General features: G+C 42.6%; 1 protein-coding gene across 3 annotated transcripts; it reads right to left on the reverse strand.

The window, feature by feature from the left end:
• Window positions 1-417: 417 nt before the first annotated feature.
• dcaf8 (DDB1 and CUL4 associated factor 8) lies at window positions 418-27693 on the reverse strand. 3 transcript variants are annotated; one of them, XM_060928647.1, is made up of 13 exons: window positions 27465-27693; window positions 21471-21528; window positions 21011-21100; window positions 17567-18189; window positions 12434-12574; window positions 12168-12262; window positions 10207-10317; window positions 10000-10130; window positions 9796-9903; window positions 7994-8124; window positions 7779-7898; window positions 7591-7707; window positions 418-3381 (listed from the first exon to the last, which is right to left on the reverse strand). In XM_060928647.1, the coding sequence occupies exons 2-13, from the start codon at window positions 21505-21507 to the stop codon at window positions 3262-3264; spliced, it is 1824 nt and encodes a 607-aa protein (XP_060784630.1). In that variant the 5' UTR covers window positions 21508-21528; window positions 27465-27693; the 3' UTR covers window positions 418-3261. The 3 variants fall into 3 exon arrangements, with proteins under 3 accessions (XP_060784630.1, XP_060784635.1, XP_060784642.1); XM_060928652.1 differs by having other exon boundaries at window positions 27459-27693; XM_060928659.1 differs by lacking the exon at window positions 27465-27693 and adding an exon at window positions 27022-27433.
• Between the last annotated feature and the right edge of the window lie 46 nt (window positions 27694-27739).

A 27739-nucleotide genomic window follows, 5' to 3' on the forward strand; every position in this document is an offset into this window, starting at 1 on the left:
CACCCTTGGATATTGAATTTAGTTCTCTACACTGAAAACAAAAAGGTAAGCTTTTAATTCTAGTTGAAAATAAAATTAAATAAAAAAAAAAACAGCCACTTCCGGTCCTTGGTGCAGTGATTAATAAATAGAACGACTCGTAGTGACTTATTTTGTCACGCTGTGATTATTGCTTGTTGTTGCGTGCTTCATGGAAATAATGGCTCGACCCTTGTTGGCAGCTCCCAGATATCACGCACTTTGGACACTCTGGAATGGTCCCAATCCCAGAAACGAAGTGCACTAGATGTACAAGTGCACTACCTTCTCTATGTACCAGGCCTAAAATAATAGACATTTTACATTGTAAATGCTGGATGTGCAAAGTGTAAGTGATGACTGAAAACCATTTTAAAAAATAATAAGACAGACAACACGTGATCATAAACAGCCTTTTCTATTTGTTAACTGCACAAGTTGTACATGTTTTCTCAACTGAACCAATAACAGTTATTATTAGGCAGTAGTGCGGTAACTCAACAATCGAAAAAATCAAAGGAGGAATCTGAAAATTTTAAAAGCCATTCTGCAGGAAGCTATGGGGGCGTGGCCAAAAAAGTAAATAACTTAGATTTATAGATGACGCTAATAACATTAAAGAAAAAAAAAACAGATTCAAAAGTACACGACGCTTATATCTTCTAAGGGATCGTTCGGAGGAAGGGGAAAGAAAAAAAAAAAATCAATCATCGATCTCTTTTTAAATCCGTTTCCGTATACAATATAAATCTCTGAATCAAATTCGGATGATGATGGCGGAAGTGGAGTTCTTTACAGTTTCATATATATATATTTTTATATATATTTATATATATAATTATATATATACACACTCATATGTACATACAAAGTCATTATTTTCCCCATACAAAAAGCAAAAAAAATCATCCCCCTAGCAGAAAGAAGAAAATTAAGGACCGCCCCCTTCCTAACATGGGCTGCTGACTGCATCCGAAATAGCACGCTACTAAACATCACGTCAAAATAGTACACCATTTAGTACGCAGCCCTCTGTGATGAGATACGAGTGCATGCACAAAAAAAAAAATCATGATTTCCTTCTAAATTTGCTGTTAGGAAAGGGCTAGTTCGGATAAGATAAGAAGCATCGTCGACCTTCTCGAACGCAGCGTTAAGGACGCAAGTTCCGTAAAAGAAGGATCACGTTATTCTCATCAGGTCAGACTGAATCACAACAAGTCAGCTCTTCTTTAGTTACGCGACATGATGATAAAAATCGGAAATGCTGAATAAATCATAAACATGCCAACATGGCCAGATGTAGTTTCCATGGTTACGTTAAGCTAGCATGTGCTACCACATGTAACTGGCAGCGTGTATAACTTGCTGTGTCAAAGAATCAACCCTGGTTTAAAGGGGGAGAAAAAAAAAGTCATAATATCGTAGTCGGTGATGAAACAATCATGACTTGAAAAAAATCGGATCATGCGTACGTTTTACTTTAAACAGGAAAAAAAAAAAAAAAAGGGTTCCGTCCCAAATAGTGCTTGCTGTGCTACAATCTCGACTCGCATGCACACTTCAAGGGGGGGAGGGGGGAATGCAGAGCAGTTTTTTTTTTCCTTTTCTTCTTTTTTTTAAAGGAAGGACACCACTTTTAAGAGGAGCTCACATCCAGGATTTCCGTTCAAGTGCAAACATATCTAGTACCAAATCTTCAAATCTTTAATCCCCAGTTTGGATGAAGGGGGGAAAAAAATTAAAAAAAAAAAAATGCGCATTGCAAGCCCTCTAAGTGCTCACTCGTCTGTCGAGACTCAAAAATGAACAGATCCCTGATTAAAGTGCACTCAGCAAGCATGAGAGAAAGGAACAAGACGTAGGATTGGGACGAGGCCGGCCCACTTTGTCCTGCTCAGGTGCAGATCTGAGAAACGGGTTCAATTCCAAATGGCTCTCTACTGCATATACACACACCAAAAAAAAAAAAAAAAAAAAAAAAAAGGCCATGGCTCCTTGACCCTATGTAGCGCACTCCGTGTCCACTAGTTCCCGACGTGTCTTCAGCTCCCCATAGCTATCAGGATGCTACATACGAAAATAAAGACACTGTATAGTAGGAGCCGCAGGGAGCCGACACACAAAGTGCACTACATACAGCAGGAAATGATGCCACCGTACCCTATTTAGTGCACTCCAGCTCCGGTTTGGACGCAGCTCCATAGAGGGTGCAAGAACATGTCCAATAACGTGCCATGAAGACATGTTCACAACAAGGCCACTATGTAGGGCATGAACAAAGTGCTTCTAAACTCTTCGAAGTGCACAAGCTACATCAGTGACCTACAGCGAATGCAAAACCGTCCCGTCATCCTGTTAGTGCACTACGCGGGGCGTAAAAGAAGGGACTACTTTATATCTGTCGTGCACTGGACAGTGTAAACAGATATTTAATTGGGATACAGCTCATAAAGTATGCTTTTACACCCTATTTAGTGCACTTCATCGACACAAAGGGCCGACGCAGTGCAGAAACCGGTTTGTAATCCAATATCGTGTCGGACTCACCAAGTGCACTATTTAGGGTACAGAAACGGCATCCAGCCATTTGGGGCGGGGTCAATCCACAGAGCAGCCAGCGAACCTGTTAAACGCTTCAAATTTGCCGAGTTCAGTCCTCGGAACAGGAGAAGGGGGAGACGGGATGCCGACACGGCTGTTCGTTTTCCATGTTGCGCAGAGACGCGTCAGTTCCACGTCCGAGACCCGACGTGGTGACGGAGGCTCTTTGGAATTAAAAAGGGCTGAAAGAAGCACGTGCTCGAACATCATCGCTGAATTATCCCTCTGTAGGGTCCACGATGTCCAGGAAAGAGAAGCAAGAAGCTGTAATCTCGTCCTCCACTGCTCCAGTGTGTGAAGTGAAGCTGCTTCTGAGGGAACAGTGTGTGTGTGTGTGTGTGGGCTGAAAAGTGTATGGGTGTCGATCAGAGTACAGAAACATATAAAAATATCGAATCTTTCATCACATTCTTGCCTGTAATTATTGTGTGTGTCGACATTCCATTCATCTCTCCCTCACTCTGTCTATAAAGCAGTGTGTGTGTGTGTGTGTGTGTGTGTTTTGCTGGCATTGTACTCGCAGTGCATCAGTGCATAACTACTGTGTATGTGCTTAAATACATGACCATGGGCGGTTTGTGAAAGAGAGAGAGAGAAGGAAGGAAGGAAGGAAGGAAGGTGTGTGTGTGTGCGCGCGGCTCAGGACGACATGCACTGGACGTGGTCAGGGCCTCCGTCCTCATCATCAGAAGATTCTGGAGAGCTCCACGACTCTGTGTCTGTGTCTCCGTCTCCGCCTTCTCCGTGTCGGCTCTGAGTCTAAAACGCACAAGTTAAAAATATAAATATAAATATAAAACACAGTGGCATGCAAAAGTTTAGGCACCCTTGCTGAAAATGCCTGTTGCTGCGAATAGTTAAAAGACGACATTTCTTTTCAGCGAGATGTGCGTCTTATTTTTTTTTTTCGTTTTGTCCATTTGCAGAGTGAAGAAAAGGAACACCATGCGAAAGTTTCGGCACCCTGATACATTCGAGTTCTCGGGTAACTTTTACCAAGGTTCCAGACCTTAATTAGCTTACCGAGCTGCGGCTTGTTCAAATCCTTCGTTAGGAAAGGTCGCAGGTTTCAAAAGCCGTGTACCGTAAATTCTCCGACTCCTCAAACTTTGTCCCTAAAATCAACAGCCACGGGCTCCTCTAAGCAACTCCGTCGCATTCTGAATAATAAAATAATTGACGCTCACGAAGCAGGAGAAGGCTACCAGAGCGCAGCAAAGTGTTCTCAGGTAGCTGTTTCCTCAGATCGTAAAGTTATTAAGAAATGGCAGTTAACAGAAACGGTGGAGATCAAGGTGAGGTCTGGAAGATGAAAACCCCTGTTTGACTGCAAAAGACCTTCAGAAAGATTTCGCAGACCCTGGAGTGGTGCTGCGCTGTTCTACTATGCAGCGACACCTGAACAAATATGACCTTCATGGAAGAGTCATCAGAAGGAAACCGGTCCTGCGTCCTGGCCACAAAATTCAGCGTCTGAAGTTTGCAAATGAGCATCTAAGGCCGAATCCCATTTCACCCCTTGGACCAACCCCTTAGCCCTTCCCCTCCATTTTGCGCGTTCACGTGAAGGGGTAGGGGTATCCCAATCCCAGTTAACGCGGAGGGGTAGGGCTTCTGTACCCCTCCAAACGGAGATTTTCCTGGAGCTGACTCCGAACGAAGGGGTTTGAGTGATTTCCCACAATGCCATGCGGATTTCAGCGAGATTTCATGCGGATTTCAGAAAGATGGCGGTTCCCGCGGCAAAAGATTGTCATAAATGTATTTTCTCCATTATTTACGTGTTTTAAAGTTGTTATCCAGAGGAAACACGCCGCTTGATTCGCTTTCGAGCTGAGAATGAGCAGCGATTTCTGAAATCCAAGCTGCTGCTAAAAAGCTTTGGGAGTGAGTATTGTTTTCGGTTGCTTTACTGCGTACGTTTTGTTCGGTTATTCTCGCTTTTATTGTTTACATGAGTGTTCTGACACCTCATTCTGTCGGATGTGGTGCACGAAGCGCCAAAGATATCCCATTCAGTGGTGTTAGTTAACAAATCACACCCTGCCAGCAGAGATTTCTGGTTCTGGCTCTGACTGTAGCGGCTGGTCGCAGCCAATGACGCATTTGGTCGCGTTTTGCTAACGTAAACGCTGACGGAGGTACGCGATGACGTATGCGATCGTTGAAGGGCTATCCCAATACGTAAGGGTTGAATTTCAAGCCCTATCCCTTGTAGCTCAGTTTCAAGGGGAAGGGCCAAGGGGAAGGCGGAGGGGTAGGGGTAGAAATTAGAATTGGGATTGGGCCTTTATAAGCCTGATGCATTTTGGAAACGAGTCCTGTGGACTGATGAAATCAAAATAGAACTTTTTGGCCACGATGTGCAAAGGTATGTTTGGAGAGAAAAGGGGGCCAAACTCCAGGAAAAGAACACCTCTCCGACTCTGAAGCATGGGTGTGGATCGATCATGCTTTGGGGTCGTGTTGCAGCCAGTGGCACAGGGCACATTTCGGGACTCCCTAAAGTGAATGACGCATGAAATGGAATGACGAATGACAGCTAGTGTTTTGACCAATAAATGGTCCCTTGTCATTCAGATTCTTAGAAATGGAATAACGATTGAAATGTAGGTGGAATGACATGCTTTCAGCTCATGAAATGGAATGACATTGTTTCTAAGTGGAATGACATACTTTAAGCTAATGTTATCAGTGATATCCAGTGATGGGAATAACGGCGTTAGAAATAAACGGCGTTACTAACGGCGTTACTTTTTTTAGTAACGAGTAATCTAACTAATTACTTTTTACATCGTTATAACGCCGTTCCCGTTACTTACAATAAAATACTATGCGTTACTTTATTAAAGCTGTTCTCATCTGGCACGCTGCTCGTTCAGCCTTTCTTTCCTCTGCTTTCGTGTGGGGCGGGGAGACACGAGACAACGGCACAGTAAGCCAATCAGAGTAGATTTGGACAACATACGTAGGTAGGCCACGCCTAGTGCACTACTGCCCGCTCTTTCAATCGGAAGACACAGCGATGGCGAGCGGTCAGCCCAGCACTGCGCTTTCACACTGGAAATACAGCCAGGACTTTTCATTACTTGAAATAAAAGGCAAGAGTGTTTACGTGCAGTGCACATTATGTCGAGGAACAAAGCGTTTGTCCTCGTCAGTGGCCAGTAATTAGTAACATAATTTTAATAACTACAAAAATATATTAGTACATTTGATAGATGTCTTATCTCACATTGTCCCACAAAAATATTAATATAGTGTAGATAACATTACTAATTGGTTCTGTTAAGTGTCCATTTCAGTCATTAAACACATTTAACATTCACTTTTATTATGATTAATTGAATTTGATTTTTTTGAGGGGGAACAAAATGTAACGGAATAATTACTTTACCTGGTAATTAGTTACTTTTATGACAAAGTAACTCCGTTACTAACTCAGTTACTTTTTGGGAAAAGTAACTAGTAACTATAATTACTTTTTGAAAGTAACGTGCCCAACACTGGTGATATCACCTATAACCTAACCCTAACCCTAGAAACAATGTCATTCCATTTGTTAATTTGATATCACTGATAACATTGCCTCAAAGTATGTCATTCCACCTAGAAACCTCATGTAACTAGTAACTATAATTACTTTTTGAAAGTAACGTGCCCAACACTGGTGATATCACCTATAACCTAACCCTAACCCTAGAAACAATGTCAGTCCATTTGTTAATTTGATATCACTGATAACATTGCCTCAAAGTATGTCATTCCACCTAGAAACCTCATGTAACTAGTAACTATAATTACTTTTTGAAAGTAACGTGCCCAACACTGGTGATATCACCTATAACCTAACCCTAACCCTAGAAACAATGTCATTCCATTTGTTAATTTGATATCACTGATAACATTGCCTCAAAGTATGTCATTCCACCTAGAAACCTTATCATTCCATTTGTAAAAGGTGATATCACTGACAACATTAGCTCAAAGTAAGTCAATACATATAGAAACCCTGTCATTCCATTTGTAAAAGCTGATATCCCACCAAGCACCCACTTGTCTTATCCTAGGGACGTCTAAAACTCAAGATTTCAATCGTTATTCCATTTGTAAGAATCTGAATGACAAGGGACCATTTATTGTTCAAATTTACTACCTGTCATTCGTCATTCCATTTCATGCGTCATTCACTTTAGGGAGTCCTGGCACATTTCATTGGTCGAGGGAAGCATGGATTTGAATAAATACCGGCAAATTCTAGAAGCGAACATCACACATCTGTAAAAAAGTTGAAGTTAAAAAGAGGACGGGTCCTACAATAAGACGATGATCCAAAACGCACCTCAAAATCTACAATGGAATCCCTCAAGAGGCCCAAGCTGAAGGTTTTGCCCGGGCCCTCACAGTCCCCTGACCTAAACATCATTGAAAATCTGTGGATAGATCTCAAAAGAGCAGCGCATGCAAGACAGCCCAGGAAACTTGTCGAACTGGAAGCCTTTTGCAAGGACGAATGTGTGAAAATCCCCCAGGTAAGAACTGAAAGATTATTAGCCGGCTACAAAAAGTGTTTCCAAGCTGTGACACTTGCCAAAGACGGTGTTACTAGGTACGAACCATGCAGGGTGCCCAAACTTTTTTGCCATTTTGAAAATGTGTTAAAAAAAATTGTTTTTGCTTAAAACATAAAAGGGAATGAATCATCTTTAACTTTACGCCTTTTGGAGATCATTTCATCTTCAACTTGCTTTACAGCGATTTTGACCAGGGGTGCCCAAACTTTTGCATACCACTGTAGTGTACTTTACCGAAGCATGCACCCTTGAACGAAGTGCCAAGCGAATATCTAAGGAAGTACATCTCAATAATATCCAAGAAGTGCCTAGTGCACTTGACTGAAGCATGCACCCTTGAACGAACATCTAAGGAAGCGCCTCGGGAACGCGTAGTGGCGTGTAAATGACTCACTCTAAGAGGTCTGCGGTTCCTCATGTGTCTCATCAGGAACCAGAGGAGCTGTGTGTCGTACTGTTCGCCATGCCGAGCGCTGTCTTCATCACGCTCGCGCTTATTCTTCTTCATCACCTGGACAGAGAACAAGATGGTGGAGAAACCTTATATGGAGTTTGATGGAAATAGTTTAAGAGAACCTGTACCTCTTTAAGGCCTTTCAGGCTGGTGGGGTTCTCTGCAGTCGGAGCCCAGAGTTTAACGTCGTGATCCAAGCCGCTGGTGGCCAGACCGGGCAGGTGAGGGTGAGGCTCTAAACAATTCACCTGGAGTGAGAACGTGAAGGAAATGTGAACCGTACGGATTTAACCACTCGTTAATTAAAGCCGGGTTGTTGTCGGTTCCAGCCCTCTGCCCTTACCACTCCGCCTCTGTCGCCCTCCATGAACTGCACCACACGGGCCGACTGTTTATCCCACAGGTAAATGTGTCCACAGTCGCTTCCACTCACGACAAACTCACTGCAAGGCCCGTAGAAGTTCACGCCCTTCACTACAACACACACACGACACATTTTCATCTAAAAGGCTTTGTAATTGTTCAGATTAATAAATAAATAAAAACGGAATGCAATAATTTACAAATCTCAAAAACTGATATTGTATTCACAATAGAACACAGACAACATATCAAATGTCAAAAGTGAGACATTTTGAAATCTGATGCCAAATATTGGCTCATTTGAAATTTCATGACAGCAACACATCTCAAAAAAGTTGGGACAGGGGCAATAAGAGGCTGGAAAAGTTAAAGGTACAAAAAAGGAACAGCTGGAGGACCAAATTGCAACTCATTAGGTCAATTGGCAATAGGTCATTAACATGACTGGGTATAAAAAGAGCATCTTGGAGTGGCAGCGGCTCTCAGAAGTAAAGATGGGAAGAGGATCACCAATCCCCCGAATTCTGCACCGACAAATAGTGGAGCAATATCAGAAAGGAGTTCGACAGTGTAAAATTGCAAAGAGTTTGAACATATCATCATCTACAGTGCATAATATCATCAAAAGATTCAGAGAATCTGGAAGAATCTCTGTGCGTAAGGGTCAAGGCTGGAAAACCATACTGGGTGCCCGTGATCTTCGGGCCCTTAGACGGCACTGCATCACATACAGGCATGCTTCTGTATTGGAAATCACAAAATGGGCTCAGGAATATTTCCAGAGAACATTATCTGTGAACACAATTCACCGTGCCATCCGCCGTTGCCAGCTAAAACTCTATAGTTCAAAGAAGAAGCCGTATCTAAACACGATCCAGAAGCGCAGACGTCTACTCTGGGCCAAGGCTCATTTAAAATGGACTGTGGCAAAGTGGAAAACTGTTCTGTGGTCAGACGAATCAAAATTTGAAGTTCTTTATGGAAATCAGGGACGCCGTGTCATTCGGACTAAAGAGGAGAAGGACGACCCGAGTTGTCATCAGCGCTCAGTTCAGAAGCCTGCATCTCTGATGGTATGGGGCTGCATTAGTGCATGTGGCATGGGCAGCTTACACATCTGGAAAGACACCATCAATGCTGAAAGGTATATCCAGGTTCTAGAGCAACATATGCTCCCATCCAGATGACGTCCCTTTCAGGGAAGACCTTGCATTTTCCAACATGACAATGCCAAACCACATACTGCATCAATTACAGCATCATGGCTGCGTAGAAGAAGGGTCCGGGTACTGAACTGGCCAGCCTGCAGTCCAGATCTTTCACCCATAGAAAACATTTGGCGCATCATAAAACGGAAGATACGACAAAAAAGACCCAAGACAGTTGAGCAACTAGAATCCTACATTAGACAAGAATGGGTTAACATTCCTATCCCTAAACTTGAGCAACTTGTCTCCTCAGTCCCCAGACGTTTACAGACTGTTGTAAAGAGAAAAGGGGATGTCTCACAGTGGGAAACATGGCCTTGTCCCAACTTTTTTGAGATGTGTTGTTGTCATGAAATTTAAAATCACCTAATTTATCTCTTTACATGAAACATTTTCTCAGTTTAAACATTTGATATGTCATCTATGTTCTATTCTGAATAAAATATGGAATTTTGAAACTTCCACATCATTGCATTCCGTTTTTATTTACAATTTGTACTTTGTCCCAACTTTTTTGGAATCGGGGTTGTATCAATCAATCACTGTTACCGCACATTGTGCCTGCGTTTCGTACCTGTAGCATTGTTGCGATGTCCTTTGTATCTCCGGCGATAATCGGCACCGTCACTATGGCTCGAGTCGAACAGATAAATGTCCTCGTCGTTATAACTCGCCAGCAGCTCTGAGAGCAAAAAAATAAATAAATAATTTAGTCGGTAAACGGAGAATCTGCACGTTGTACTGATTAAAACGTCAACCGCGCACGGGTGCGTGTTACCTGAGCCGTCATGGCTGTACACCAAGCAGGTGATGTTCGTTTTGGATTCGCTGGACACCAGGTGAGATGGACAGAACTTCTTGAGAACACCGTTGTTGTCGTTTTCGTTGATCTTCCTCTGATCGTAGATCCTGAAAAACAAGCAATAAACACAGAGACTCAGTAAAAGAAAAGGAGTTTTTTTTTTAATGGAATACAAAGCCTTACCTTAGGTACTGATCTCTTCCTCCGACGGCGAAGTGATGCGTGTTGGCTGGATTCACGTAGATGGTGTACAAACCCACCTTCTTGTCGCTTTCCTTCACCACGACAAGTTTGCTGAAATCCAGAAAGAAGAAATGATCTCTCAGGGACAAAATGATGGATAGGAACTGTTTTTTAAACCACTGCAAGGTGTGTACAGTGGTGCTTGAAAGATTCTGAACCCTTTAGAATTTTCTATATTTCTGCATAAATATGACCTAAAAGTAGATAGAGAGAACCCGGTTAAACAAATGAGACAAAATATTATACGGTGTCATTTATTTATTGAGGAAAATGATCCAGTATTACATGTCTGTGAGTGGCAAAAGTATGTGAACCTTTGCTTTCAGTATCTGGTGTGACCCCCTTGTGCAGCAATAACTGTTGATCAGTCCTGCACACCGGCTTGGAGGAATTTTAGCCCGTTCCTCCGTACAGAACAGCTTCAACTCTGGGATGTTGGTGGGTTTCCTCACATGAACTGCTCGCTTCAGGTCCTTCCACAACATTTCCATTGGATTAAGGTCAGGACTTTGACTTGGCCATTCCAAAACATTCACTTTATTCTTCTTTAACCATTCTTTGGTAGAACGACTTGTGTGCTTCGGGTCGTTGTCTTGCTGCATGACCCACCTTCTCTTGAGATTCAGTTCATGGACAGATGTCCTGACATTTTCCTTTAGAATTCACTGGTATAATTCAGAATTCATTGTTCCATCAATGATGGCAAGCCGTCCTGGCCCAGATGCAGCAAAACAGGCCCAAACCATGATACTACTGTACCAGCACCATGTTTCACAGATGGGATAAGATTCTTATGCTGGAATGCAGCGCTTCTCATTGAAACCAAAAAGTTCTCTTTTGGTCTCATCCGTCAAAACAACATTTTTCCAATAGCCTTCTGGCTTGTCCACGTGATCTTTAGCAAACTGCAGACGAGCAGCAATGTTCTTTTTGGAGAGCAGTGGCTTTCTCCTTGCAACCCTGCCATGCACACCATTGTTGTTCAGTGTTCTCCTGATGGTGGACTCATGAACATTAGCCAATGTGAGAGAGGCCTTCAGTTGCTTAGAAGTTACCCAGGGGTCCTTTGTGACCTCGCCGACTATTACACGCCTCGCTCTTGGAGTGATCTTTGTTGGTCGACCACTCCTGGGGAGGGTAACAATGGCCTTGAATTTCCTCCATTTGTACACAATCTGTCTGACTGTGGATTGGTGGAGTCCAAACTCTTTACAGATGGTTTTGTAACCTTTTCCAGCCTGATGACCATCAACAACGCTTTTTCTGAGGTCCTCAGAAATCTCCTTTGTTCGTGCCATGATACACTTCCACAAACATGCGTTGTGAAGATCAGACTTCGATAGATCCCTGTTCTTTAAATAAAACCGGGTGCCCACTCACACCTGACTAATTTCACCTTCAAATTAACTGCTAATCCTAGAGGTTCACATACTTTTGCCACTCACAGATATGTAACATTTGGATCATTTTCCTCAATAAATAAATGACCAAGTATAATATTTTTGTCTCATTTGTTTAACTGGGTTCTCTTTATCTACTTTTAGGGACTTGTGTGAAAATCTGATTCTGTTTTAGGTCACATTTATGCAGAAATATAGAAAATTCTAAAGGGTTCAGAATCTTTCAAGCACCACTGTAGCTTTGCGGCAGCTAGAGCATGTTAAAACTAATATCTGATTCAGCGTAATAAATCCGGTGTTGGGAACTGAACTCACCAGAACAAAATCAGAATGAATCATTTGATTCAATTCATCGCAGTGAATCAACACACTGGTATTTATCGCGTCCTCTCTCCAAAATGAGTCTACAAATTAAAATCTAGAAACTTAATCCTCTTCTCCCCCCCCAAATCACATCAGAATGTGACTTTTTTTTTTTTTGTAGATTTCTGTTAGACTCACTTGGCGGGTCGATCGATACGCAGGTCAATGCCATACACAACCGCATCTTCTCCAGTGGAGAGGAAACAGCAGGGGGAATCCGGCTCCAGGGCCAGCTAAACCACACACACACACGTATGCTTAGACAAAAGATTTTCACATCAGGACAAATGCAAAGTTATTAAAATACACTGTCACTTGTATGCAAACAATAGAATCGGTTAGAAAAAGCACCAAGTAACGGACTTCCGTGCATCCTGTGTTAATTCGCTATATTTTTGTCGCACCTTGTGTGCAGCGCCTTTGTGCTGAGCCACTCGTTTCGTGTTTTTGCAGCGCTGTGTGGCGGACAGCTCGGCTATTCGGACCTGCCCGTCCCGAGCGCACATGGCCAGCGTGGAGTCTCCGCTGTGAGGGAGAAACTTCGCCTGTAAAACAGACAGAAATCTGGAGTGTAACTTGATCGCGATTCAACAGAACAAAACAAACAGAAGACAGTAAATTTCAACAACCGACTGGAATCAGGATTCACCAGCTGATTATTAAAAGTCTGCAGAGATGCGAAGAACTAATGTATGTAATGGCCACAAGGGGGAGACATTTTAATTCGCAGGAATCACTGGATTAACTCGCTATTGCTGGGTTTCAGTCATGTGACTTTTCTAAGTCAGTTTTAGCGGAAGCGAAATAGCTGGTGGTCTAAACGGCTGCCGTAGCGCAAACAACTAGCGATAACTTATCAGAGTGCGTTCGTAATCTAGAAGCCACTGCTCGCTTTAGATATATTCAGACGATTGCTATGTGCAATGGAATACGGTCTGGGAAAGAAGGATTCATCATTTGATCTCGAAAACTACCCTTCAGTCGAGTTCCCCGACATCTCGAACTATCTGGTGTTGCGAACCCTAAAAAAAAACTTTCTATATTTCTGCATAAATGACCCAAAACATCAGATTTTCACACAAGTCCTAAAAGTAGATTAAACAGTTAAACAAATGAGACAAAAATATTATACTTGGTCATTTATTTATTGAGGAAAATGATCCAATGTTACACATCTGTGAGTGGCAAAAGTATGTGAACCTCTAGGATGAGCAGTTAATTTGAAGGCGTTTTATTTAAAAGAACAGGGATCTATCAAAGTCTGATCTTCACAACACGTTTGTGGAAGCGCATCATGGCACGAACAAAGGAGATTTCTGAGGACCTCAGAAAACGCGTTGTTGATGCTCATCAGGCTGGAAAAGGTTACAAAACCATCTCGAAAGAGTTTGGACTCCACCAATCCACAGTCAGACAGATTGTGTACAAATAGAGGAAATTCAAGACCATTGTTCCCCTCCCCAGGAGTGGTCGACCAACAAGGATCACTCCAAGAGCGAGGCGTGTAATAGACGGCGAGGTCACAAAGGACCCCAGGGCAGAGGTCTGCACGGGACAGAATTTTCAGTCCCGCTCCCACCCGCTCCCGCATTGTGCAGTCCCGCTCCCGCCCGCAAATCCCGCATGATGCAGACGTTCGCGTTATTTCTTACGAAAGTTCTTGTCATTGGCTTGGGGAATTAAACATGCTGAGCTTAGCTGAGCTCTCCACTGACCGATCCTTCACCTAGCACACGTAGCGAGGGTGTGCGTTGCCAGGCAGCATGCACAGCTGAGGCTTTACGGAGATACCAACACACCTACCAAAATCTACAGTGGATATTAAGAATATTGTACATTGCACATAGCTTATATGTCACTCCTCACATTTACATTCTAGGAAATACAAGTAGGCCTATAAGAAATTAATATAATTTAAAAGGCACAGCGTGATGGTGCCCCGCCCCCTACTTTGAGTGGATTTGAGCATAAATATCTACAGCTCACGTTCAGTGCAGTAATTTATAAATTTTATTTTAAACACGTTTTTAGTTAGCAGGACTGCAGCTTATCACCTCTCCCGCCCGCAATGAGCTTTCAAAATTTGTCCCGCGCCGCACTGCTTTGCATAGGGTCCTGCAGGACTCCCGCGGGAGTGCAGGGCTCTACCCCAGGGTAACTTCTAAGCAACTGAAGGCCTCTCTCCCATTGGCTAATGTTCATGAGTCCACCATCAAGAGAACACTGAACAACAATGGTGTGCATGGCAAGGTTGCAAGGAGAAAGCCACTGCTCTCCAAAAAGAACATTGCTGCTCGTCTGCAGTTTGCTAAAGATCACGTGGACAAGCTAGAAGGCTATTGGATAAACGTGTCGACGGATGAGACCAAAAGAGAACTTTTTGGTTTCAATGTGAAGCATTATCTTTGGAGAAAGGAAAACACTGCATTCCAGCATAAGAACCTTATCCCATCTGTGAAACATGGTGGTGGTAGTATCATGGTTTGGGCCTGTTTTGCTGCATCTGGGCCAGGACGGCTTGCCATCATTGATGGAACAATGAATTCGGAATTATACCAGCGAATTCTAAAGGAAAACGTCAGGACATCTGTCCATGAACCGAATCTCAAGAGAAGGTGGGTCATGCAGCAAGACAACAACCCTAAGCACACAAGTCGTTCTACCAAAGAATGGTTAAAGAAGAATAAAGTTAATGTTTTGGAATGGCCAAGTCAAAGTCCTGACCTTAATCCAATGGAAATGTTGTGGAAGGACCTGAAGCGAGCAGTTCATGTGAGGAAACCCACCGACATCCCAGAGTTGAAGCTGTTCTGTACGGAGGAACGGGCTAAAATTCCTCCAAGCCGGTGTGCAGGACTGATCAACAGTTATTGCTGCACAAGGGGGTCACACCAGATACTGAAAGCAAAGGTTCACATACTTTTGCCACTCACAGATATGTAATATTGGATCATTTTCCTCAATAAATAAATGGCCAAGTATAATATTTTTGTCTCATTTGTTTAACTGGGTTCTCTTTATCTACTTTTAGGACTTGTGTGAAAATCTGATGATGTTTTAGGTCATATTTATGCAGAAATATAGAAAAATTCTAAAGGGTTCACAAACTTTCAAGCACCACTGTAAATCATTCACAAAGAAAAGATCATCAGAAAGCCCTTTAAAGACCTGGATCTGAGTTAAACGAGACGGAGATCACGGCGCATTGTAACTGTATGGCTGGGGAAGAATTTTGTCACAACCTTCATGCGTATGGACTTTGTGAGGAGGAAACAAAGAAACTTTAGCGCTTCGTGACTTAAAAAAAAAAAAAAAGTACCGTAAAATAACGACATGTAGCAAGAAAAGTATTTGGAAAATACTTGGAAAACTCTACGGACAGAGCTGAGAGGGAAATACAAACCTTTCACCAAGTGATCACTGCAAACTTGAGCATGTTTCGACTCGACTCCCTCTGATTTCAGTCAGAGGTTCACTGAAAAGCCGCCTTTCTCGACGTCTTTTTATGAAATCCTGTGTTCGTTCTCCCTTTGTTTTATTAGTTCATGGCGAACCTTGAAGAAACTTATCAATTTCACGGTTTGATCGATTTGAACAACATGAAACAACGCAAGCGTGAGGCATTTTTCATGCGAGCAATGCACCTTCTCCGTACAAACGCTTTGTCGACTGAGCTTTGGTAGACCACCAGCTAAAGTTCTAAATACAGTGGGGCAAAAAAGTATTTAGTCAGTCACCAATTGTGCAAGTTCTCCCACTTAAAAAGATGAGAGAGGCCTGTAATTTTCATCATAGGTATACCTCAACTATGAGAGACAGAACGGGGGAAAGAATCCAGGAAATCACATTGTAGGGTTTTTAAAGAATTTATTTGCAAATTATGGTGGAAAATAAGTATTTGGTCAATAACAAAAGTTCATCTCAATACTTTGTTATATACCCTTTGTTGGCAATGACAGAGGTCAAACGTTTCCTGTAAGTCTTCACAAGGTTTTCACACACTGTTGCTGGTATTTTGGCCCATTCCTCCATGCAGATCTCCTCTAGAGCAGTGATGTTTTGGGGCTGTCGCTGGGCAACACCGACTTTCAACTCCCTCCAAAGATTTTCTATGGGGTTGAGATCTGGAGACTGGCTAGGCCACTCCAGGACCTTGAAATGCTTCTTACGAAGCCACTCCTTCATTGCCCGGGCGGTGTGTTTGGGATCACTGTCATGCTGAAAGACCCAGCCACGTTTCATCTTCAATGCCCTTGCTGATGGAAGGAGGTTTTCACTCAAAATCTCACGATACATGGCTCCATTCATTCTTTCCTTTACACGGATCAGTCGTCCTGGTCCCTTTGCAGAAAAACAGCCCCAAAGCATGATGTTTCCACCCCCATGCTTCACAGTAGGTATGGTGTTCTTTGGATGCAACTCAGCATTCTTTCTCCTCCAAACACGACAAGTTGAGTTTTTACCAAAAAGTTCTATTTTGGTTTCATCTGACCATATGACATTCTCCCAATCCTCTTCTGGATCGTCCAAATGCTCTCTAGCAAACTTCAGACGGGCCTGGACATGTACTGGCTTAAGCAGGGGGACACGTCTGGCACTGCAGGATTTGAGTCCCTGGCGGCGTAGTGTGTTACTGATGGTAGCCTTTGTTACTTTGGTCCCAGCTCTCTGCAGGTCATTCACTAGGTCCCCCCATGTGGTTCTGGGATTTTTGCTCACTGTTCTTGTGATCATTTTGACCCCACGGGGTGAGATCTTGCGTGGAGCCCCAGATCGAGGGAGATTATCAGTGGTCTTCCATTTTCTAATAATTGCTCCCACAGTTGATTTCTTCACACCAAGCTGCTTACCTATTGCAGATTCAGTCTTCCCAGCCTGGTGCAGGTCTACAATTTTGTTTCTGGTGTCCTTTGACAGCTCTTTGGTCTTGGCCATAGTGGAGTTTGGAGTGTGACTGTTTGAGGTTGTGGACAGGTGTCTTTTATACTGATAACGAGTTCAAACAGGTGCCATTAATACAGGTAACGAGTGGAGGACAGAGGAGCCTCTTAAAGAAGAAGTTACAGGTCTGTGAGAGCCAGAAATCTTGCTTGTTTGTAGGTGACCAAATACTTATTTTACCGAGGAATTTACCAATTAATTCATTAAAAATCCTACAATGTGATTTCCTGGATTCTTTCCCCCCCATTCCGTCTCTCATAGTTGAGGTATACCTATGATGAAAATTACAGGCCTTTCATCTTAAGTGGGAGAACTTGCACAATTGGTGGCTGACTAAATACTTTTTTGCCCCACTGTAACTAATGAGGCGGCTGTGACGTCATGTGAAACCCAGCAATTAAATGATTCATCAAATCGTATCACTACGATTTCATTTGCCAACATCAGTGTGGACTTAAACTGGTATCAGACTAATTCACTTGAACAAAATCACTTGTTGGCATCTGATTCACTTCACGATGAATCAAAAATTTGATTTGATGACGAAAAACAAAACTGACACTCGGCTCTGTCTGGAGTTACCGTTGATGTCTCACCTGAAAGACGTTGCTCTTGTGTCCGCTGTCAAACTCGAGCTCGGCGTGGCGTCTCGCCCAGTCCCAGATGACCACACGCAGGTCGTCGCTGCCTGAAGCGAGGCGCGTCCCGGAGGGGTTAAAGTGGAGTGTGTTGACGCAGCCGCTGTGCCGCTCCAGCCGAGCCTGCAGCTCCAGACGCTGCACCAGGCCTCGAGAGCCGCACACACTCCGCACAAACTGCGCCGAGTTCTTCCCAATCTCCCGCGCCCGCAGAGATGGCACCGCGCGCCACTTAGGCCCGCCCATTTCCTTTACCTCTGCCCCGATCCACACCTCCATGTCTTCCTCTTCTTCCTTCTCGTTCTCCGCTTCATCTTCATCGTCGTCATCTTCATTATCGTCGTCGTCATCGTCGTCGTCCTCAGAGCTGGAGGAGTGCCGTGACATGGGTCGGTTCCTCTTCCGGCCCGCTCTCTTGCTCTCGTCTTTCTTCACTCGTCCTCTTCGTCCGCTTCCGTCGCTGTCTCGGTCCTTTCCTTCCTCCACGAGAGAGTACAAAAGGCTGTCGTCCATGCTGTCCGTGTCCTCTTCTTCGTCTTCCTCTTCTTCTGCAGTTGGCTGCTCCTGCTGTGAGCTCAATTCTACCAGAACGAAAACAGCCATCAATTAAACAGCACTCGAGCTTTTGAAGAAGTACTATGTGAAAAAAGGATTTTGGGGCACTGGGACGGCGGAGATTTGACACACGATACTACAAGGATTAAAACCGACTCCCTGATGCAGCTAATCCTACCGCACTAGCGAACGATTCTTCTGAACAAGAACATCACGCTCCAGTATGATATCAACCAAATGAATTGTCAAACCGGTATTTGATTCCTTTGAACAAAATCACACCGGGAATTGATTCACCTGCACAAAACACCATACTAGAATCAGAATCATCCAAATGAATCATCACAATCTGATTCATCTGAACAAATCCCAGTACCAGAGAAATAAACGCCATGTTGATACCTGAACAAATCAGACAAATCTCTGTTTCACAAAAACAATTCATTATACTGGTATCTGATTCATTCAAACAAATCACTCCAGTATCACTTACCAGTATGATGATTTGGTCAGCTAACTGATATTAGAGTTATTTGTTTGAATCAGTTAACAGAATGAATCATCATACTGGTATCTGATTCATTCAAACAAATCACTCTCGCATCAGTTAACAGAATGAATCATCATACTGGTATCCGATTCATTCAAAAAAATCATTCTAGCATCAGTTACCAGAACGAATCATCATACTGGTATCGGGTTCATTCAAACAAATCACTCCAGTATCAGTTACCAGAACGAATCATCATACTGGTATCTGATTCATTCAAACAAATCATTCTAGCATCAGTTACCAGAACGAATCATCATACTGGTATCGGATTCATTCAAAAAAATCACTCCAGTATCAGTTACCAGAATGATGATTTGTTCAGCTAACTGATAGAGTGATTTGTTTGAATCAGTTACCAGAATGAATCATCATACTGGTATCTGATTCATTCAAACAAATCATTCTAGCATCAGTTACCAGAACGAATCATCATACTGGTATCGGGTTCATTCAAACAAATCACTCTTGCATCAGTTACCAGTATGATGATTTGTTCAGCTAACTGATAGAGTGATTTGTTTGAATCAGTTAGCAGAACAAATCATCATACTGGTATTGGATTCATTCAAACAAATCACTCCAGTATCAGTTACCAGAACGAATCATCATACTGGTATCTGATTCATTCAAACAAATCACTCCAGTATCAGTTACCAGAACGAATCATCATACTGGTATCTGATTCATTCAAACAAATCATTCTAGCATCACTTACCAGAACGAATCATCATACTGGTATCAGATTCATTCAAACAAATCACTCCAGTATCAGTTACCACTATGATGATTTGCTCAGCTAACTGATATTAGAGTGATTTGTTTGAATCAGTTACCAGAACGAATCATCATACTGGTAACTGATACTGGAGTGATTTGTTTGAATCAGTTACCAGAACAAATTATCATACTGGTATCGGATTCATTCAAACAAATCACTCCAGTATCAGTTACCAGAATGAATCATCTTACTGGTATCTGATTCATTCAAACAAATCATTCTAGCATCAGTTACCAGAACGAATCATCATACTGGTATCGGATTCATTAAAAAAAAAATCACTCCAGTATCAGTTACCAGAACGAATCATCATACTGGTATCCGATTCATTCAAAAAAATCATTCTAGCATCAGTTACCAAAACGAATCATCATACTGGTATCGGGTTCATTCAAACAAATCACTCCAGTATCAGTTACCAGAACGAATCATCATACTGGTATCTGATTCATTCAAAAAAATCATTCTAGCATCAGTTACCAGAACGAATCTTCATACTGGTATCGGGTTCATTCAAACAAATCACTCCAGTATCAGTTACCAGAATGAATCATCTTACTGGTATCTGATTCATTCAAACAAATCATTCTAGCATCAGTTACCAGAACGAATCATCATACTGGTATCGGATTCATTAAAAAAAAAAATCACTCCAGTATCAGTTACCAGAACGAATCATCATACTGGTATCCGATTCATTCAAAAAAATCATTCTAGCATCAGTTACCAAAACGAATCATCATACTGGTATCGGGTTCATTCAAACAAATCACTCCAGTATCAGTTACCAGAACGAATCATCATACTGGTATCTGATTCATTCAAAAAAATCATTCTAGCATCAGTTACCAGAACGAATCTTCATACTGGTATCGGGTTCATTCAAACAAATCACTCCAGTATCAGTTACCAGAATGAATCATCTTACTGGTATCTGATTCATTCAAACAAATCATTCTAGCATCAGTTACCAGAACGAATCATCATACTGGTATCGGATTCATTAAAAAAAAAAATCACTCCAGTATCAGTTACCAGAACGAATCATCATACTGGTATCCGATTCATTCAAAAAAATCATTCTAGCATCAGTTACCAAAACGAATCATCATACTGGTATCGGGTTCATTCAAACAAATCACTCCAGTATCAGTTACCAGAACGAATCATCATACTGGTATCTGATTCATTCAAAAAAATCATTCTAGCATCAGTTACCAGAACGAATCTTCATACTGGTATCGGGTTCATTCAAACAAATCACTCCAGTATCAGTTACCAGAACGAATCATCATACTGGTATCTGATTCATTCAAAAAAATCATTCTAGCATCAGTTACCAGAACGAATCATCATACTGGTATCGGGTTCATTCAAACAAATCACTCCAGTATCAGTTACCAGTATGATGATTTGCTCAGCTAACTGACAGAGTGATTTGTTTGAATCAGTTACCAGAACGAATCATCATACTGGTATCTGATTCATCGGAACAAGTTGCTCTAGTAGTCGCTACCTGAATCGGGTTGTATCTGATCCTCTGTTGGTGAAGTCGAGTCTCCTTCGCTGCCTCTTCCCTCTTCTGGTTCTGGATCATCAGCCCCACCTACAGGTTTACCAAACACACACACACACACAACTAGATTACTACCGTTAATATGACTAGATCAGTGTTTCCCAGTCCTACTCCTAGAGCCCTCCAATTCTTCCATCCATCCGTCCTTGCTCCAAAGACACCTGAAATTAGCGTGCTTAACCTGCTGTTGATAAAATCAGGTGTTTTCCGCTAATCAAAAGTGCCACTAATGAGTGAGTTCAGTCAGGTAATTAGAGCAGGGAAAGATGGAAAAGATGCAATAGAGAGAGATGCTAAATAAACAGACTGTGGAACAGATAATACAATCCGGTGTAGATGTGCACAAATTCAAACTAGATACGTATAAAAACATCAGAGAGACGATACTAACGCTTCTCACCGTTTGGAACGCTGGACTGCCCTTGAGTTTCCGCCATGCTGCCTCTGAGTCCGAACTCCTAACAAAAAGGGAACCGAGAAAAGCAGAGTAAGCAGCATTATACTGATAAGGGTTCAGATAAGACCCACAGAAAAACTGGTTTTATTATCCAAATTCGACAATTAGACCTGATTTGCATTTCCTGAGAGAAAAACCAACCCCCCCCCCAACACACACACAGCCTGAAATGAGCTGAAAAAGGGGGGGGGGGGGGGGGGGGGGGGGGGGGGGACAAAAAACAACAAAAAAAACCACTCCTCTTAAACCTGACACACTAACGCTACGTTCACACTGCAAGGCTTAATGCTCAATTCCGATTTTTTTGTGAAATCCGATTTTTTTGTGAGGTCGTTCACATTAACAAATATATGCGACTTGTATGTGATCCTCAGTATGAACGAAAAGCGACCTAAAAGTGTTCCGCATGCGCATTGCAGGATACGACGACGTCACACGCAGTGAGCATGGCCAGTGTTTACGGAAGTAAAACCGCCCGGTTGCGGTATGACCCATCCAATCTAGCTTGAATAGCTGCATCCCCCCAAATGGAAATCAGCTCCCTAACCTCTGCGTCCTTCCATTGAGAAGATTCAGAACCTTCACAGCCCGAAGCGTCCCTCGCATTGATGTCATGCGCAGGGGCGCAGATACGTTTTTTGAACTGGGGGGACAAAAAACTGGGGGGGACAAAGCTGCCAGCAAACCAACCCCAACCCCGATATGCCTGTCAAACTTGTTGTGGGTTACCATAGCAACCAAGCTCGAGCTCGCAACCTGTGCAGTCTGCGCAGCTCAACCAACCGAATATCAGTCTTTGTTTTATGTGAGTTGTTGCAACTATGTATACACTGCCGTGCACCTCAATAAACCGAATGGTAATTAGTCTTTTGATTTTTCCGTGAGGTTTGCCTTATGCAAAGAAAGACAGCATAGACGTTTTTTCCTCCCTATAAGTGGGGGGGACCGAACGAGGTGAATTTAAATCTGGGTGGGACGAGTCCCACCCTCTATCTGCGCCCGTGATTATGCGCCATGTTGTTGCAGCTTTTTTTGAGAGACCCGCCGCCTACTTCAGCGCAGAATAGTGACGTTTGTGGCTTGTTGATGACGTGTAAGTCGGATGAATGCGACCTGGCGGTTCAGACTGAAGTCGCATATGAAAAGAGCGGATAGGGATCGGAATTAGGACCACATATCCAAACGGCCTGGGTCGGATTTGAAAAAAATCGGATCTGTGTCGTTCATATTGTCAATAAAAGATCGGATACAGGTCACATATGGGCGAAAAGATCGGATTTGAGTCACTTCAGCCTGCAGTGTGAACGTAGCCTAAATGTATTTTGTTCCACTAATTTGAGCGCAGTACTCCTGTACATATTTTGACGGCATGAGAATAAAATAAGCCCCAACCCCTGAGCACATGAACGCAACCAACCAGCAGTATTTTTTACTTAATATACAGTGCTGAGCGTATATAAGTGCACCCGCTTTGAAAAGTAACATTTTCAACAATATCTCAAAGAACACAAACAATTTCCAAAATGTTTAATATAACATCTGTTTAACTTATAACGTGAAAGTAAGGTTAATAATATAACTTAGATTACACATTTTCCAGTTTTACTCAAATTAGGGTGGTGCAAAAATGAGTACACCCCACAACAAAAACTACTCCATCTAGTACTTTGTATGGCCTCCATGATTTTTAATGACGGCACCGAGTCTTCTAGGCATGGAACGAACAAGTTGGCGACATTTTGCAACATCAATCTTTTTCCGTTCTTCAACAACGACCTCTTTTAGTGACTGATGCTCAACTCGTCTCTTCAGAATTCCCCAAAGAAAATAATTTCTTTCCACCACAAAGGTGAAGGCGACAAGATGATCAGCAAAGCTTTACTTATCAGTCAGAATACTGTCGCAAAAGTGGTCCAAAAATTTCAGAAAGATGGAACTGCAACCATCTCGCAGAGACGTCCAGGTCGTCCACGGAAGTTAACACCTTGACAGGAGCGGCTTCTGATGAGAAGGGTTGAAGAAAATCGGCATGCAGTTATCTAAAGAAGCAGAAAGCCAAACTGGGGTGACTATTTCCTGTGACGCAATACGGCGTACGCTGCAGAGGAACGGCATGCACGGACGCCGTCCACGAAAGAAGCCTCTCCTAAAGCCCAGGCACAAAAAAGCCCACCTGGAGTTTGCCAGGGCCCATGCTGACAAAGATGAAGACTACTGGGACTCTATACTCTGGAGTGATGAGACCAAGATGAATGGTTTTGGAACTGATGGCGTCGCAAAGGTGAGGAATACGAAGAAAAACGCCTGGTGCCTACAGTGAAACATGGTGGTGGCAGTGTCCTTATGTGGGGCTGCATTTCATTGATGGCATCATGAATTCACAGACGTATTGCTCTATACTGAAAGAGAAGATGCTACCATCGCTCCGTGCCCTTGGTCGTCGTGCACTTTTCCAACATGACTAAACGCACATCTGTTGGATTTCTGAAGAAGAACAGGGTGAAAGTGATTCAGTGGCCGAGTACGTCTCCTGATCTGAACCCAATCGAACACCTACGGGGAATTCTGAAGAGACGAGTTGAGCATCAGTCACTAAAAGAGGTCGCTGTTGAAGAATGGAAAAAGATTGACGTTGCAAAATGTCACCAACTTGTTCATTCCATGCCTAGAAGACTTGGAGGCCATACAAAGTACTAGATGTAGTAGTTTTTGTTGTGGGGTGTACTCATAACAGATGAATGCATTCGCTTTAAGTGAGAAATTATTCAAATTATGCAGCTTAAAATTGTGTTCCCAGAGTTACTTTTTGGTTACAGGTCGAAACTCTTCCTCCATCTCCGAAACTACATCCAACACAATTAAGTGTTCTCGTTTAAGATCCCAGGTCAGCTAACAAGTAAACCATCCCTGTATCTTCTTTACAGAGTTCTCCGTCATCTCAGCATGAATGAAATCAAATCCTTGATACAGACACGGAGGAATCAGGGCTCTCTCTCGCTCTCTCAGGTCCAAGAGAGAACTCAAACACTACGTTCACACTGCAAGGCTTAATGCTCAATTCCGATTTTTTTGTGAGGTCGTTCACATTAACAAATATATGCGACTTGTATGTGATCCTCAGTATGAACGAAAAGCGACCTAAAAGTGTTCCGCATGCACATTGCAGGATACGACGACGTCACACGCAGTGAGCATGGCCAGTGTTTACGGAAGTAACCTGAAGTTTCCTGTGTATGACAGTAGCCAGCATGGAGTACCTGGCGATGATGCAGTTGTTGTTGCGACGGAGCCAGAACATGCACAATAGCCTGATGTTAAGGAGGAGGTCGAGAAGGAAGAGGGCAAGGGTTTTGGCTCAGGCGCTCTGCAGGGTAGTGACTGCAACCTCCGTTCAACGGAACGTGTGGGTGCGGAGTCGCATTGATGTCATGCGCCATGTTGTTGTAACTTTTTTTGAGAGACCCGCTGCCTACTTCAGCGCAGAATAGTGACGTTTGTGGCTTGTTGATGACGTGTAAGTCGGATGAATGCGACCTGGCGGTTCAGACTGAAGTCGCATATGAAAAGAGCGGATAGGAATCGGAATTAGGACCACATATCCAAACGGCCTGGGTCGGATTTGAAAAAAATCGGATCGGTGTCGTTCATATTGTCAATAAAAGATCGGATACGGGTCACATATGGGCGAAAAAAATTGGATTTGAGTCACTTCCACTACGTTCACACTGCAAGGCTTAATGCTCAATTCCGATTTTTTTGTGAAATCCGATTTTTTTGTGAGGTCGTTCACATTAACAAATATATGCGACTTGTATGTGATCCTCAGTATGAACGAAAAGCGACCTAAAAGTGTTCCGCATGCGCATTGCAGGATACGACGACGTCACACGCAGTGAGCATGGCCAGTGTTTACGGAAGTAAAACCGCCCGGTTGCGGTATGACCCATCCAATCTAGCTTGAATAGCTGCATCCCCCCAAATGGAAATCAGCTCCCTAACCTCTGCGTCCTTCCATTGAGAAGATTCAGAACCTTCACAGCCCGAAGCGTCCCTCGCACTGATGTCATGCGCAGGGGCGCAGATACGTTTTTTGAACTGGGGGGGACAAAGCTGCCAGCAAACCAACCCCAACCCCGATATGCCTGTCAAACTTGTTGTGGGTTACCATAGCAACCAAGCTCGAGCTCGCAACCTGTGCAGTCTGCGCAGCTCAACCAACCAAATATCAGTCTTTGTTTTATGTGAGTTGTTGCAACTATGTATGTACTGCTGTGCACCTCAATAAACCGAATGGTAATTAGTCTTTTGATTTTTCCGTGAGGTTTGCCTTATGCAAAGTGGGGGGGACCGAACGAAGTGAATTTAAATCTGGGTGGGACGAATCCCACCCGTCCCACCCTCTATCTGCGCCCGTGATTATGCGCCATGTTGTCGTAACTTTTTTTGAGAGACCCGCCGCCTACTTCAGCGCAGAATAGTGACGTTTATGGCTTGCTGATGACGTGTAAGTCGGATGAATGCGACCTGGCGGTTCAGACTGAAGTCGCATATGAAAAGAGCGGATAGGGATCGGAATTAGCACCACATATCCAAACGGCCTGGGTCGGATTTGAAAAAATCGGATCTGTGTCGTTCATATTGTCAATAAAAGATCGGATACAGGTCACATATGGGCGAAAAGATCGGATTTGAGTCACTTCAGCCTGCAGTGTGAACGTAGTGAAAGAGAGAGAGAGAGAGATTAGTTCTGAATCGACTCACTGAACAAAGTGAATCAAAATCGTGTCACGTGTCCAAGGTGCTTTCATTCTGCAAGTGTTCAAACGGTTTCGACTCTGAATCGACTCACTGCACAAACTGAATCAAAAACATGTGTGTTTTGGTTTGCAGCATTCCTTTTGTAGATGACAAAGACTTGATAGTGACAGAGATTTAATTTTATAAAAAATAAACAATGATGAGTTGTTGTTTTTTTAAAGGAGATATGGACCAAAAAAAAAAAAAAGTGAAAATGAACCCTGGATGTGATACAAAATAGAGATAGAGATATTTCTATAAATTATTTAAAATCAGTGAAAACTTGCACACGGAAATTAAGTGTATATAAATGATAAGGATTTTTTAAAATTATTATTATTAGATATAAAACCCGATATGAACTGCAGAGATTACTGATGTCCTTATGCAATGCTAATGTCATTACAGCAGTCAAAAATAGAAAGCTGGTGCATTATTGTATTAGCCACTCTGCTAGCTAGTGTTTAAAAAGGATCCTGTTTTAAAATATTCATGAGCATAATGTATGAAAAATAGATATATATATATATTTTTTAAATCCAGTTGGTCGAGATGATGTTATGCAACACATTCTGGGTCAGACTGTACTGTACACCTTGGACTTCTAAACAACCCGCACACACTCACTCAAACATGTCCACTCTTCAATTCTGTACATTTTAGATTCTTTTTTGTTTTTTAAATTCTTCTATCTTACCTGTTCAAGCACCAACAACCAAAGTGAGAAGGAAACTCGATTCTGATTCCGATTCAGATGTAAACAAAACAAACAGCGGAACTAGCAAAGCTGTGCTAGCGGATTAGCATTCACATTTTAACCTCAAAACAACACATTTATCAGCGAATCAGATTTCTTTTTTTTTTTAAACAAGTGTTCCTTATTTTTTTATTTCGGATTATAACAAAGCGACCGTTGTTAATGATGTGTTTGTTTGGGTTTTTAAAACCAAGCACTTTTTTTTTCCTCCACAAATAAAAGCTAAACGACGATATATATGTTTTAGAGCTTTATCAGTCTACATGTTGTTGTTGTTGTTGTTGTCAGGTCCTGTCACATGCTAATTTGTAAACATAGCTAGCATGCATATGTCAGGTTTCAGCGTTAGCGTTAGCATTAGCATGAGCGTTAACTACCTGTACCTTTGAGCAGGCCTGAAAAATAAATTCCTCCGCACTTCTTAAAACTCGTCCAGAACACACTTGTGCACTTCAGTCGCCCCGAACTGAAAGCGTACAAACAAATTTAGAAGACATCTGAATAATATAAAATAAACCTCGAAAACAAAACGGCTTTAAACCTCCGGCTGCAGCTGGGGTTTTTTCCTTTCTTTCTTTCTTTTTTTTTTTTTATTTTTTTTTTTTATGTTGAGTGAGCTGCTTTGTAACTACTTTTATTTTTTTTTTCCTACGTACTT

Source organism: Neoarius graeffei, chromosome 1 (genome assembly GCF_027579695.1).
Source record: "Neoarius graeffei isolate fNeoGra1 chromosome 1, fNeoGra1.pri, whole genome shotgun sequence".
NCBI classification, from domain to species: Eukaryota; Metazoa; Chordata; class Actinopteri; order Siluriformes; family Ariidae; genus Neoarius; species Neoarius graeffei.

Bases quoted from the DNA above. Each gene is read 5' to 3' on its own strand.
- dcaf8 (XM_060928647.1), bottom strand. From the start codon at position 21,507: ATGGCGGAAACTCAAGGGCAGTCCAGCGTTCCAAACG. The intron at 21,101-21,470 runs GTGAGAAGCGTT...GTAAACCTGTAG, and splicing joins GCAGTCCAGCGTTCCAAACG to GTGGGGCTGATGATCCAGAA. The intron at 3,382-7,590 runs GTGAGTCATTTA...TGTGCGTTTTAG, and splicing joins GGAACCGCAGACCTCTTAGA to ACTCAGAGCCGACACGGAGA.